Here is a 15,357-nt window from a genome sequence, read left to right as displayed (position 1 = left end):
GTTTTCTTAAAGTATTTCTGGTATTTGTTTCTTTTCACCATTGAGAAACCAGGAGATTTTAAACTCATGCTTAGATGTCATCCCTTTTACCCTTCTCTTCCTGATTTCCTCAGCCAGTGTTCATAAATGCCACCAGGGATTTTGGAGAAGCATCCTGTGTAAAGGCTGAGTAACAGCATTAATTTGTGTATTTGTTTGTCTGCCTGATAGCTCTGTGGCAAGTTCTCTGGGGGCTGTACTGATAAACCATTGTAGATCTCTGCTTTCTTTTTCATTATAATGCTTTTTTCCAGGACTGGGGGGGGGGGGGGGGTTGTGCTGTAAATCTAAGTAATTGTTCTGTTCTTTGAACACTGGTCAAGATGTTAAAACATGACTTTGGGTGTCCATGTTTACACTTTTGAGACACTTTACTTTCAATGGGCGGGTCCTGGTACTAGGACTCCTGATCTTAATCCAAAATAAGAAGTTGCTTTGGAAAACATGGTTTTGGTCCCTTAATCATCTTTTTCTTCATTAGCGAGTAGTCATTTGTATCTGTAGCAGAGTGCACTCTAATGCAGGCTGATATGCTGGTGTGCTGAGATCTTAGCTTTACCTTCCTTGCTTTCCAAACAGTTATAGATATTTCTGCTGAAACATGTGAGCCGGGATATGAGACTTCTTCAGTCAGAGCTCAGTAGTGCCAGGATGTAATTAGATCGAGCAGCAGAGATGTGTGCAAGGTTGGGAAGGCTGATCTCCTTTCAGTGCTAAAGCCTTCGGTTTCAAGGAACTTGACACCATCACCTCAGCTTTGGATATTCTCAGGGTTGAAATTCCAAGTCCAGCTGATGTAACGTTCAGTTTGCGTAGTTACCAGGCCACGAGGACAGTAGCTCTCACCAACAAAAATAAAGAGGGTGTGATTTCTTTTACAGTATTGTTTGTCCCCCTGCTGTTCTTTAGAGAAGAGACTCGCCATCTGCTGTTCTAGCGCAGCACATTATATTGAAGCCAAGGCAGTGTCACTTTCAATATGGGTCTGTTCATGGGAAGCCTGCCGAGGCCTACGTGTTGGGAAGAACAGGCTATTGCAGAGGCTTGACACAGTGATAACACTGGCATTCTCTAAGTGGCTGGCCATGTGGCACTGTAAGCCACAATGCTGTAGAAGTTTGTCTGCCTTTTGAAGAGATAAAGGCTCTAAAGCAACACCATAAATGTGTCTCTAGGTAAGAACTCAGGGTCCTATACTCACAGCAAGTGGCAAAAACCCGGTGATGGAGCTCAATGAAAAAAGAAGAGGTCTGAAGTATGAGCTCATCTCCGAGACTGGTGGAAGCCATGACAAGCGCTTTGTGATGGAGGTGAGTGAAGCAGAGTTACAGAGTTGGTAGGTGGTTTTATTAACAGTGCTTCAGTCTTTGGAGTTGCTTGCTGCTATAGTTCAGATTTTTTGTAGTTTGCTTTTTGCAATGCACGTCTGTGGTGGTGATGTTTTCAGGTTTTTGTATCTCTTATTGCTGCTGTGATGATTAGACTGGGAAAAGGAATGTCTTTTATGCTTTAGGAAAATACAGTGGGAATTAAAACTGGATTCTGACAGCCCCAAGCTACATCATGTCTTGATGTGAGGAGGAGGGAAGTAGAAGATCCACAGCTTGACAAAAATATCTGATTTGCAAATTTTGCAAACGTACTTGGTAACCCCATGTCATTGACTTCATTTGAATCTCCTATTGCCAGCTTAGCAGGGGTATTTGGAATGACTGTAGCAGAGGGCAAACTCATTTGATTTCTTCATCTACTTTTGCTACCTCTGAAGTAGCACTGAGTTCTAAAGTGGTATGAGGTAGCATCCCAGTTAAACAGTGTATATATAGTGTAGGCAAAGCTCTTCGTATATAAGACACTGATAAAGATGAGGGGTGCCTCAAATGATTCCTAAAACCCCTGTTTCCTAGCAGTATGATTCATGTGTTGAGAAGCTCAAGCATATTGGCTAAATTAAGTATCAAATAGGTATACTGGTCCTCTTTTAATTGCACGTGTAGTTTCCAGATTCCTAATATCTGCAATATAATGGTTCACAGGATCACTTGGGTATTCTTTATCAGTTTCATAATCTAGAAGCAGTAGAAATTTGTCACATAAAACACTGAGGACTTTTTTTTTTCTTTTTACTACTGAAATTCTTTATGGATGGCACATCATGACGAGTGGGTGGAGCATGGTATTCCCAAGGATCAATACTAGGCATAAACTCATGTCTCAATTTTCAGGTAGAAGTAGATGGGCAGAAGTTCAGAGGTGCAGGCCCAAATAAGAAAGTAGCAAAAGCAAGTGCTGCATTAGCAGCACTTGAAAAACTGTTTTCTGGGCCTAATGCAGCAAACAACAAGAAAAAGAAGATTCTTCCTCAGGTAAGAATTGTTACTTGCTTTTTGGACTGCTCTGTTATCACAACTCTGGGCTGTTTTATGATACAAGAACTTCAACAGGAAGCAAGTGATTTCAGTCTCTTGTTTTATGCACACATGTAAGGTTTCTATTTTTATTATTCTATAATAATTATTGTAGTATAACAATATAATCTGATAGGTAGGACCATATTGTGGGAAATACAGTAGAAAAGGAGGCACAAAGAGAGGTGCTGATTAGCTGGAGGAGATACAATAAGGTCAGTGGTTCAACCAGTGATGATGTGGAAGTCCCTTGTGTTTCAGGCCAGAGCCATAGTGTGCTGCTCCATCATGTAAGGTGTGTGGACTTAGGGGATAAGTCATTTATAGCCAGGTAAAAGCCTTAACTCTAGATTCTGGAGTAAGATGAAATTTTGGCACCTTTTTTCACCTTTTCAAATTTTCAGATGAGCCATTTTGTTTGGTGAGGAAGACTTGTATAATAAAAAGCTCAGTCTTGTTCATTAGGGTTAATAGCCACAATGATCTCTCAAATCTATTAAAATTAAGGTTGAACAGAGCAGAAACTAATCAACAGTGTTCTTCCTCCAAAGCGCTACAGTCTGAACTAAGTCCCGAAGATTACAATTCACGTCTCTTGTGCAAATACGTTAGAATTAGGATTTTCTTGTCATTTCACAGTGGAGCAGAATGTATCATAAAATACACTTACGAAAGATGTCAAGTCTTATTAGTTACAGAACAAACCCAAAAATAAGTCCTCTCCATTTCCCTAAGACCTTTGGTTAGGAGTATCAGTTTCTGGGAGTATTACTGTGTTGAAAGTCTAGTAAATGAGGAGAATACTATCTCACAGGATAAATGTTCCACATGCAGTTAAGATATGAAAATGACCTCTGATTCAGGCACTTCCTAAATTCTGATTTTTCTTTTTTTGTCGGTGCTCATGTGTTCTTTTTTCAGTAGGTCAATGATGGCAGTAACTGCCAAACTTGTCTTTGAAATTCCTAGATTTGCATGATTGTATTGTTTTCAGGGGGCAGTCAGAGCATCTAGTACAGCAAAGCTGTGCTCTGATGCGCTGAGCAACACCAGCTTCTGTAACTCCTTGCCGTTCTTTTGCTTGTAGGTGGTCACAATGGGAAAAGGAAGGTGGCATTCTAGTAAAGTTAGGTTAAAGCAGTCCAGTGTTGTCATGAGGTGGTTATTTGTCTTTGGGGCGGAATCATGGCCCTGCTCAAGTTATGTGGGTTCAGAATGGTAGGAGAGAAACAAAAACAATGTTGTAGATTGAGGAGAGGAAGCTTGTGAGGAGGTGGGAAAGACAGCAGCGAGGCACAGCAGGGAAAGGGTCAGAAGCCACCAGTGTTCGTACATGCCCGTGTGACCAAACAGAGGTAAATAACGCACACTCTGACCATGCCGACTGCCAGGTCTGAGTGAAGGGAACGTGCTGGGCTCAGTGTGCACTGCTGTGCGCTGCAGTCAGTGACCTGGCAAGGGACTCGCTTGGTTTCTGCCAGTCAGATTCTTTAGGACAGTACTTATCCAGTCCATATTCCACCTTTAACAAGACTGGCACATCAAGCATGTTTAAAGAGATTTTTTAAAAGGTGGTGATTTAATGCAGATGGCTGTGTATTTCCAGCAACACTTTCACTTTCTGAATTGCTATTTTTTATTACTCTGGGCAGACTAAAGGGGTTGTCAATACAGCTGTTTCTGCAGCGGTCCAGGCTGTTCGAGGCAGAGGACGAGGTGCTTTAACACGAGGGGCATTTGTTGGGGCAGCTGCTGCTACTGGATACATAACACCAGGTAAGGCGCAACACTAATAGCTAATAGTTTTTGTCTGCTGGGGTGTTCTTTTCCATGTGTGTCAGTCACCTATGCAAGTGGTTTCTTCAGCTTTAATCATCTGAGATAAAGCAGAAGGGAGAATTCATGGGGCTTTAAATAAATCAGAGCTGAAAAACTGGCGGTGCCTGTCCTTTATGAGTGTACAACTTTGAAGCTCAGCATGCACGGAGCACACGGGCATAATGGCTTTCCTGGCTTTATAATTTTATTATATATCTTCTTCATCGTTTACTGCCATGGCACAATTCCCAAAACTCTCTTCCTACCTAAGAACTTCCTGGATCATGTGCCCTTTAGCATTAGGAATGGCTTTCCCAAGAAACCCTTGTGGAGGGAGGTTAAGTTGGCAGGCTCGGGAGTTACTGTGCTCCCACAAACTTTCTACATGAATTGCACATGTGAGCACAGCATCTATTAGTAGCTTCAGTGGTGGCCAAAAAACAAAACCAAAAGAATTTCCCTTCATACTGTGGCTGATGTTAATTCATTATCCCTGCTGCATTGTTCTGATTAGCAGAAACTTCTTTTGAAATCCAAGGGGCCCTCTGGTTCATGTTTATGCTTGGTGCTTGCTATAAAGAGCAGGTGAGTTACTAGTCAGGATAATCTCATTTCTGATTCCTTTAGGGCAGATTTGCAACCTTCAGAAGCAAAACTGTTCCAGCTTGAAGAGCTGAAGTGCTCAGCTACTACTGGCTGGTACAAAATAGTGTAGGGCTTTTTGTTGTGTTGTATTTAAAATCACAGGCACATAGACTGTAAGGTAAATGTAAACACAAGAAAATGTTAACAAAACGTTCACTTTCTCATTCCCCTTACTTTTCAAAGTGCATTGTTCTTTGTGACTCTCTACATGTCTGAGGCTTGCAGGCGACATATGAAGGGAATCTAGACATTGTTTTTACTTGGAATGACAAATTTGTAAGAATGAGATGCTGGAGATTCCTTAGTCAAAGCAAATCCAATAGCTTCCGAAAAATAAAACTTATATTCCTTATGCTCAGATTTTCAGATTATAGCATGAGCTCTAATTACACCCTTCAGCAGTTCACACATGCTGATAGCATAGACCCTGTTGTTTGGTAGCCTTGCTTCCTGGCACAATTGACAGCATGTCATCTTCATTGTTCCTGTATGTTCATGTAATTATAAATATTAAAAACCAGTAATTCATTTTTAATGGCTGTTAACATTGTTTTTGGAACTGTCTTTCTGCCTGAGGAGTCCCTTAAACCTGCCAGGGGCATGCTTCTTGCCAGCATGGAATTATTCCAGTAATAAGTTTAATTTCCCAGTCACTGTAGTTATTAAGCTTTTATTGCCCTTGGCCTTCACAGATTATTTCTCTTCATCCCCTATTCTTCTCAGAAATCTCTTGCTTTTTGTGATGGACACAAGCGATCCTACCAGAAAAAAAACCACAAAAAAACGTAAAACCTTCATGAACTACTGAGATGTAGTAACTACGATTGGTGTTACCACTGTTGCTTTTTGTCTCACTCCAGAGTCATGCTTAGCTCTTTGGGGAAAAAAGATACTGTTCTCTGTGTGCCTCTAGGTGTTCAGATGTCCTTTGTGAAACTTTGTTTTGTCTGTTAGAAATGGCAGAGGAGAATTCACAGGAGATTTACTAATGATGATGTTGGTATCTGCCACAGGCATCTAGCATTCCTCTCTTTATAATGGAAGTTGAGGAAAATGACTGTTCTCTGCATTAGACTGTATTTGTATATTAGGAAGAACATAAGCAAATATGGGATGTCTGGATCATGCCAACTCCATGCTCCAACAGTACAGCCTTGAGGGCTTCACCTGAAAGAAAATGCTAAGGAAATGAAATACGGAATTTAACTCTGATGCTGAGGCTTAAGAAGGTCATTGGGTAGGCTTGTTCTTCAACCCACCATGTAGAAGGATTTCAGTGTTTTCAGCAATATTTCGATGTATCAGTGTGAGTTTGTTTTTCCTGTGGTACTGCTTCAGGACCAGAAAGGGTCCCTCCCTGTGTGTTGGTGTGCAAACACCGATTGTTTTCAGATACTGTAGGAAATTAAACCCATCCCTTATCTGTTTATATTGCAGGCTATGGAGCACCGTATGGGTACAGTACCGCTGCACCAGCTTACGGTATGTATAGCCCAATAATTAACAAATCAGAAATGAGACAGAAACTGTTGTGGTAGTCCAAATGTGGCAGTCCAAGGAGAAATTAAAAGAGATTAAAGCTCTTAAACCATGACAACAACAACAACACTTTTATGCCATAACCTTGTGGTTCTTTTTTGGTTGGAGTAGCTTTTTTGCCTATGCTTTGCCTGATTTGTGGAAGGACTGCTTGTTCTAATTGCCTGTTCCCTTTCATACTGAAACTGAATTGAAGTAGTTTTCTTACTTTTTACAGCCAATCTGTGCTCCATTCAAAGACTACCGAAGGGCCTATTTCAGCATCTCTGACCCGTATTTATCTAAATGGCATTACAGTAACATTGGCAAAATGTTTGTCCCCAAGTGTAAGTGGCTTGTGGACAAAGCTCCCTTAATGCTGTCAGCTCTATGAACTCCATGTGCATATACACCCCCACCCACCCCCTTACTCCCCCCCCGCAGGCTACAACACTGCTGCTTGAGACAAGCAGAATGGTTTTTGTGTAGCTTATACCATTAGCAATCAGATTGCAAGGAAGCTAGGACATGGTAATTTGCCCCAATGCTTTTTTACCAAGAAATATAGTGATATTAGGCTGGCAAAGCACTGGTTTCATGAAGATTGTAAAATAAACTAATAATCAGAGGGCTACAATGGAAGGGTTTTTTCTTAACTCAGCTTCTCCCTACCCACTGGCTTTTTTTATGCTAGACTAACAATGCATACCTCTAACCGGCCCTTTTGGTTACTTTGAATGAGGTTTATGTGGCAATGGGAGCAAAGCAGTTTGGAGTCAGTGATATGTCCTGGCACACAAAAAGCGAGCCCACCAGAACCAGTCCCACTGCCCTCTCCTGTCACAGGGACTGGGTGAAAGCCTGCTACTCAAATGACGAGTACGTTTCAAGGCCTGCAGTTTTTTGTATGGGAAACAGCCTGCAATTTGCTATTAATTTTCTAGCTTTTGTAGCATTTGTAATACTTGTTCCTCTCAAATTTGTATAGCTTGGGCAATGCCAACTCGCCTGATAGCATTATAGAAATTAAAAATATTTCAAAACATTGATTTTATTACTTTCTTTTAGAGGTATAAGCTATAAAAAGTGCGAGAATGCCACTGCTTTATTGAAAATGTTCACTTTGCTTGACTAAGACCAGCTGGTCCTATTCTGTGCTCCTGCAAGTGGAAAGGGGAAGGAGAACAGGCCCATGGGCTGCACTCACAGTGTGGAATTCTCCCTTCAAAATTGAAGCAAACCTCTCTAGTTTTACAATTCCTGCCCTATTGACTGGCCAAGTGCTTTGACAGAACGGCAGCCAACAGCAGTGCTGTCCCATTGAGTGTACTCTGTGCGTTGTCTTTTGTGTTGTGTTATGCAAGGACCAGCTACTTGTTTTCTCAAGAAAAAAAGAAAGTAAATTTAGTTTAGGGCCTACGTCATGGTATGGATTTTTAAAAAATCCCTCTGGTTCTTTCCAAGCAATAACCACAGACTATAACTAAGTTGAGTGGTATCTGCATGAATGTATTTTTACAAGCAGTGACACGTAGTGACGCGAGAGGAATCCTTTCCCTGCTGAAGAAAAGAATACAATTGTTACCAACTTTCCTTGCAGCTTTTCTTGCTTTTTTCATTCATTCCTGCCGTTTTGTGTTTTTTCTCATGATGCCTATTTTGGGAGCTGGGTTTTAATCACTTAGCTGTATATATGTGACATATCACTGACTTCAAAGCATTGTGGAATTGAATGCCCCCATTTTTCACATAAAGAGTTTCTGTTTTTAATGTCTTATGATTGTGATGCGAAGTACTGGGATAATGCTTTTTGGCTGTAAGGTAAATATGTCTCTCTGCCTTTGTAAGCTGTTGCATGTTGGGAAACTTCACTTTGATCATCTGGTGCTCTGGAATACCTGCTGTTGCTGCTTTGTGATTTCTAAATGGATATACAGGTTAAATACTAGAATTTAAATAGGCAAGATTAAAAAAAACAAACAAACATTTAATTGTGCAGAAGTTTGCGAGGCCACAAGAACTCTTTAATAATCATGAAATCAGGCAGATATTAATCTTTCCAGATTTGCCACTTCAATACAGGAGAGGAAATGCAGAATAATGAAGCAGATGCAGAATTTACTGTAGGTGCTTGATTTTTGGCTGACCTACCTGGATGCTTATCAAAGCTGCTGAACAGTCTCCCTGTGAGTTCTCTTTTACGCACAGCAGTGCCTGTCTAGAATATTTGCAATTGTAACTGGCCTGTGAAATTAACTCAGAACATAAAACAAGGTAGTAGAGATTAATTATCATACAGATTATGAAGTAGAGCTTCAAGTCCAAATATATACTCTGCTTTTGAGAATATTGCTTACTTTAATTTTACCAAGTACCAGGACAAAAATTAAAGCAAACTTTAAGCTAACCATCTGTTTGAAACAGTGCAAAGTGTCGAAGTGTTACTGTTAATGGGACTCTGCACCCTAAAATCACATTGACTGACTGATCTGGAAAAGGTTAATGAGAACACTACTGTAAGCTCTTATCTGACTTTCTTGGATCACTGAACTTATTTGGAGTCCTCTCCCTTTCTTCTCTCTGTAGGTTTACCCAAGAGAATGGTTCTGTTACCAGTTATGAAATTCCCAACTTATCCTGTTCCCCACTACTCATTCTTTTAGCAAATGGCAGAAGCTAATTCCTATTGATTGAACAACACAGTACAGTACAGAATGTTAGAAGAAAAAAAGCCTTTTTATCCTGTTTTCTTTGAACACATACTTGAGCAAAGTCATTTGTAAAGAAACATCTTTTTCCTACTTTTTGATTTTAACAAAATGCAAATTTAGTTCTCTAAAACTTGAAAAAAATGTTCTGTGAAATGTTACCTCATTTTCAAATAACTTATACCAGCCTTCTGTTATAGGGAAGAACTAGAAGCTTAAATCTTACGTTTTAAATGAAGTATCCGATTATGTAAAATTAAATTTGTGAAGGATGTATAGAATATAAAACACTGATCACAAATAAACTGTTTTGTTGTAACACAAGAGTACTGCCTGTTTCCTAATGCAGTCACACAGATCCAGTTAATGACCTGTACTTGTTGTAGGGTTATTAAATGCAGGGCATAGTTCTTTAAAAAAAATAAAAATTAAAACCTAAAAAAAACCCAAACCCACACAACAGAAACTTTACAGTTAACATTTAACTTTGTAAATATTATGGTGTGTAATAAACTTAGTAAAATATGGGTTAAAATATTGTTTTATCTTATTTTTTATAGTTAAGCATCAGTACCTGAGTTTCCTTATAATCTTTAAGATCAGCATACTGTAACTGTGATTTTAAGACACAGTCTTAATTATCCAAGAAGTCTTTTCACTTGTGCACAAAATACTGAAAAACAAATGAAACAAAAGGAATTAATCTTAGACTGTCTCTCTGTATTAGGTTGCATTCTGTGAATTAAGTATTAAGCAAAGGAAGTTCCCACAGAAGGACTCATTACATAATTACAGGGATACACAGTTAAGTCCGTATTGCCCAGAGAAAGGACGACAATAATGTTACAATCAGGTTCTTTAGAGCTCAAAAGCTGCTTGTTTTCCTTTCTTTTCTGTTTTTACAAAAAAAAAAAAAAAAAAAAAAGAAAAAGAAAAAAATTGCACTTGTTCTTGTGGCCTTCTTCACTTTTAAGATTGTCTGCCCACCCTTGATTTTTCCATCCACCATTTCTACAGAAAGCATTTTAGTTGTCAATCTTACATTAAAACAAAGGGTTCTCCTTTTCCCCCTTATATTTATAAGAATCTAAAGCAGCAACAAGGTCCCCATGAAAACTTGCTATTTAATTGTCCCAGTTCTTGTTGAGTGCTGCTGTGAAAAGTGACACACTTCAGCCATAGGCCAGTACTTTTCTAAGAGTTGGTGCTCAAACCGAAAGAATCCTCTTTCTGATAAGCAGTGTGCACCTGTCTGAAATTCCAGGACAGGCCCTGGCTCCACGCTGTCTCCGAGTATTGCAGACTTCGGCATAAAAACTGCTGTGGGCTCTAACAAGGGATTTGAGTAGTCTTTATTAAGGTATCACCCCACAAAATAAGCAGCGTTGTTGGTTGCACTTCTCTACTCAGACCTCACCCGTTGCTTTTCCGTAGGTTTGCTTTAGTTCATGCTGTTTTAAAGATTGCCTTTATACACTCTGTTCTCTAACAGACTCTGCTGCTGAGGCAGGGGGAGCTTTATATATGAAGAGGGTGTAAGAATGGTGCTTAAAGCAATGTAAAGTTCCTCCTCCGCTACGCCCCCCGTTATAGGGAAGGAAATACTAGAAAAGCTTAATAAGGGGTGGCTTATATAACAAGCTGCTTTTCTTGGAATTAACTGCAGCTGTTAGTCTTAAGCTAAGTATTTGTGCTTAGGAATGTGTTTATATCTTAAATGGTTTTTCTTCTGCCGTAGCTCTTGCTTTCGTTTGGTGTTGGTGGTACTTTAATAAAAAATGTAGATCTATTGACAAATAGTGGCGAGCCTGCTGTGGTCATCCATGCGTTAGTGTTGAAATAAAGAGCAGGGTCTCGGGGATGTAGTCAAATTGAGTGGTGCTTGTAAATCACTGATATATTTTGCTGGCCTATGGATGAAAGGAAGCCATCACGGAGCCGAAAAAGCATGGCTGATAAAGAGCCCATTTTTGTTAATCAAATATTCATTAAAGGAATCTTTCCTCTGCACATATTTTTTTTTCCTCCTCTCCCCATCTTTTGGAGTTCCCCTGATTGGCAACTGTTTGTAGTTTCTTTTTTTTTTTTTTTTTTTTAATCCCCAGCTTTGTAAAATTTCAAACAAAATACTCTCTGAACCAATTCTATACGATGAACATTCGTAAGCCAAATAATTTGTTCTTATTTCAAAAACAAGGAGGGCGCTATGCTCTTTTCCAACATGATGGCAGTCATTTCAGATGATTTATAGAAGTCATTTTTTATTTTTTTGTCATTTGTTGGGAGTTACTAACCACATTGTAAACTTGCCCCCTTGCTGCATATTTTACATTTCTCTGCTTTACTGAAAATATGAATGAGCTGTCAGTTCTTTGTTTAGAAAGTGGTAACCTTGGAAGTGTTAGATGTTTCAATACCTTCAAAGAATTAAAAGTGCCCGTTTTGCAATGAAAATTCCACTTGCAGCTGAAAGAGCAGAGAAATTTAAATGGAGCTTTAGCTTCAGCCAGTCTCTCTGAAATTAACATGAAGTTTTTGCTTCTCTGCTCTTTTCCCACTGTAGGTGGTTTTTTCATTGACAGTCCCTATTGCCAGCCTCTCAGCATCGCACCTTTTATTATTCACTTGGGCCCTCAAGATTTCTTCTCTGACTTCTAGAACCATCAGGTTGTGTGGCTCGAAATGGCATTTTGTACATGTCTTAAAAGCAAGAACAAACGTGGCTCGTTTTGAGGTTTCTCAACTTCAGACATGGAATCTGAGCTTTTTTCCTTTTTTTTTTTTTTTTAAAGTGTTTTTCTCACTTCTTGAACTTTGTTCCATTTAATGAAAAGCAATACTTACTCTAAGCCACAGTCCTTTCTTTGGGTACATAGCAATAGATGTATGTTATACTTCTGGTTATTTCTTTACACTAGAAAGGAAAGACTGGTGTGTTGGGGGGGGCGGGGGGGGGAACCAAATGCCAAAACAAGAAACAAAACCTAGCAGAGTGCCTGCTTTAAGCAGTGAATCCTGCATTTACTTTCACTATTTAAGTACTTCAGAATTTTAATACTATGACTGTATTTGCATGTTTCCTATAAAAATTGCTACAAAGACTTGCAATGGTCACTTTTGAAGCAGTTGTGCTTTGTGCCATTGCGCATGTCAGCAGACATGAAATGTAGCAAAAAGGCAGAAGAAAAAAGAGAATATATATTTTTCCAAAATCTAAATAAATGATATACTCTCTCTCTCTCTCTCTTCCCCACATCATTAATATGAGGCACAAAAAGGGTAGGCTTGAACTTGACTTTCAAATGGATTGCTTTTGTGTCTCTTTCAAAATCATCACCAAATGATAGGAAAACATAGTATTTGATAAACATCCAGTTCAAAAAACTTTGCTGCTCTAAATTTACTGACTTTTTTTTCCTCTTAAATATTCATATGTTGATATTTTGAGATTGTTAATCAGCAATAACTGAAAGGTGAATGTTTTTTTTAAATGGTATTGGAACATCTATATGTTGCAGCTTAAGACTTTTAAGCAGTTTTCAGCAGGTTAATACCACTTTATTCTCATTCTCTCCGGACCTTCATAGCCATATGCACTTGTATAAAATAAGCAGAAATGTAGTGACTGTAAGCTGAGATCGTGATATAAAAGGTAAGAGATTTTATTTTCAGCTTAAAGAATATTTTTATTGCTTTTTTTCTAAAAATCTCATATACCTGTGACAATCTTGTATATGGCACGTTTTTATTATGTCTTGTTTAACTGAATGTTCCAGCTTTGTATTTTTCAAGGCCACTTCAAATACTCCAGTTTCAGTTAAAAAAGAAAATATTACTTAACACTTTTAAGAAATTGTTTGGTTTTATCAACAGACTGTTCTCCTTCAAATATTTTTCTCTTGTGTAGCATAAAAAGCTGTATTGACACTCATGTGTCAGGCACTGCATTCCTTGCATACCAGTGGAAAACATTTGGGTAGGTACCAAAGCCACAGCCATGGCCTGCACTGAAAGTCATACCATGGTTATAGGTACGTGGAATAAAAATGAGAGGTGGAATGTGTGATACTAACTAACTAATAAAAAGAGAAATTATCTCCCTAAACTACTAAAGCTAAACTCCAACTGAAGAATGAAAGACTTTGATGATATTACAGTTCAAATCTGCAGAGATCAAATTATATTAGGCCAAATTAATTCATGAAGCAGCCAGATTTGCTTTCCTCTTGTGGGTGCAATGGGAGGAGAGGAAGGCAGGCAGGCAGTGGTTTAACTCTGCATGAATAATTCGCTTAGCTGTGGTTTTCTAAAGCTAGAATTTAGGATACAGCCATCCATAAATAATTATTTTCAGTTCTGTAGTAAATGTTTTAACAAATATTTTACTTGGATTAAAATGGTTTTGGATTATGACCTATATGGTGCACATGGTATGTGTAGTTTTAAAATACTAAGTTTTTTTTTTAATTTGTCTTTATATAACCTTGTGTTATACAAAGTTGCAGAGTACAGTACTGCACAACTGCAGTACTTGCAGTACTTGAAGTTGCTGGAAACAACTCTTTTTATATAAAAACGGTTTAAAAAAAAAAAGGTGAAAGGGAGGGAGTTGATGTTGCATTAGCATTTTAGGGTCTCAATTCAGAGATGAAAGCATAAAAAACCTTGACTGATCACAGTTTATACTGATATAAAACAGGAAAACACTTGGTACGGAGTACGTAGTAGTAGATCAGGCCCAAAGCTTGTTGTTTTGCATCAAAATATAACAGCAAAAATAAACTACATTTCATTTCAATATTGAAACATCAAATTCACTAAACAACTGCATGTGTAGGTTATCCATAACTCAGGATATGTCTGGATAGAATTCATAGGCTGATGTAGAAAAATAGCTGTTAAATATTGTTAGCTTTGCTGCTGTGGGCAGAAACCTGACCTTGCAAGTGGCCTATGTATTTGCACCTGGGGAAGTGAACTTAAGGAACTGTACCAGTGACTTGGCCATGAAAGCACATAACCATTTGATTACATTTGCAGGTGCAATTGATGAGCCATCAGAATGTCCTTCCCATTCGGTGGTGCAGATTTTCATCTGCTGTTATGTTCAAGGTGCAAACTTGGGGTTGGTCTGAAGCTCACTTAAAATTCAATTCATTCCTTCAGCCTGTCAGGCTAAGCAGTCCTCATAGTGGAGCAGCAGGCTGCTCTGTTTCCTTTGGAAAACAGTATTTTTATATGCGTCAAGGCAATGTTAAGGTGCATTATAATGAACTTCTCTTGAGTATTCCTTTCCTAGGCTTAACTGATGTCAGTCTGACAAGCACTGTCCAGTTCAAAGACTGATTAATAAAATGTCTTGCTGACTCTTATTTGATCTGTTTCTTTGTGGCCTGTACTTGGCAGCTTAATCCATTTGTATTGGTTTCCATCAGAATGGCTTTGACTGAATTTCCCTATTTTTCTATCGTTACCCTTTTAACTCTTACAGTCATAAGCATTCCACTCCTCTGCTGTTTTTTTACATTCTCACTTTGTTGGATCTTGTCTTTCACTGAAAAGATACTAAATTTCTCTAATATGTTTTTGTTGGTAATGTGAGTACTTATGTCTAAAATTTGTTGCCTTGCCTTTGCTGTGCCCCTTCTCAGTAGGACAGACACCATTTCCTGACATGTGAAGTATGCAGTGTACATAAGACTCCTAAATCCTGGGGTTTGTTGCCACTTGGAATCAGTGGTAAGATCCTAAGGTGCAAGATTGCCTAGGAACCTGTCTCATTGACAGTGGAACTTGAGCAAAACATTTCTGTGAAGTGTCATGGATGTAGGCTCCTTAAGTGCCTAATTTATTGGTGTTTGAGAAAGCAGTGAAATTCTAACATTGGGTAACATCTGCTTGATTGATGTTGCAACAAGCACTGTTTTGCTAAGGCAGAACTAGAAACTCCTTTCTTTTACATAATACTTGCAGGTTTCCTTTTAAAAGCCTCCTCACAGGAGCATGGTCTAAAGTGCCTTTTCTGTGAGATTAGAGGTCTGTTTTATGGCAACCAAGCTTTGTATTTCTGGGTATACCCAATAGCCAAATATGTAAACCTGGTTCCGTATGCTTTGTGCAGCTGCTAGTACCATTGCCTACTTTGTAGTACCTTTTCAGTGAAGCAAAAATATTATATTGAAGTTTAAATTTCTGGCTCATGGGAAAGAATTCTGAAAAAG

General features: G+C 38.8%; 1 protein-coding gene across 9 annotated transcripts in view; it reads left to right on the top strand.

The window, feature by feature from the left end:
• Window positions 1–14,448, top strand: part of STRBP (spermatid perinuclear RNA binding protein) — a 65,223-nt gene extending 50,775 nt beyond the window's left edge. For 5 of the 9 annotated variants that reach the window (XM_075054627.1, XM_075054622.1, XM_075054619.1 and 2 more), the window contains 5 exons: window positions 1,215–1,349; window positions 2,265–2,405; window positions 4,100–4,223; window positions 6,348–6,392; window positions 11,700–12,081. In XM_075054627.1, the coding sequence (XP_074910728.1) occupies window positions 1,215–1,349; window positions 2,265–2,405; window positions 4,100–4,223; window positions 6,348–6,392; window positions 11,700–11,794 (540 nt within the window). In that variant the 3' untranslated portion in view covers window positions 11,795–12,081. Of the gene's footprint in view, window positions 1–1,214; window positions 1,350–2,264; window positions 2,406–4,099; window positions 4,224–6,347; window positions 6,393–8,491; window positions 8,615–9,014; window positions 9,546–11,699; window positions 12,082–12,723 lie in introns of those variants that run through there. The other 4 variants (XM_075054625.1, XM_075054624.1, XR_012654047.1 and 1 more) reach the window with 3 other exon arrangements.
• The last annotated feature ends 909 nt before the right edge of the window (window positions 14,449–15,357 follow it).

The sequence above is a fragment of the Buteo buteo genome, chromosome 23 (genome assembly GCF_964188355.1).
Source record: "Buteo buteo chromosome 23, bButBut1.hap1.1, whole genome shotgun sequence".
Classification (NCBI taxonomy): Eukaryota; Metazoa; Chordata; class Aves; order Accipitriformes; family Accipitridae; genus Buteo; species Buteo buteo.
This window is presented reverse-complemented; position numbering and strand designations above follow the sequence as displayed.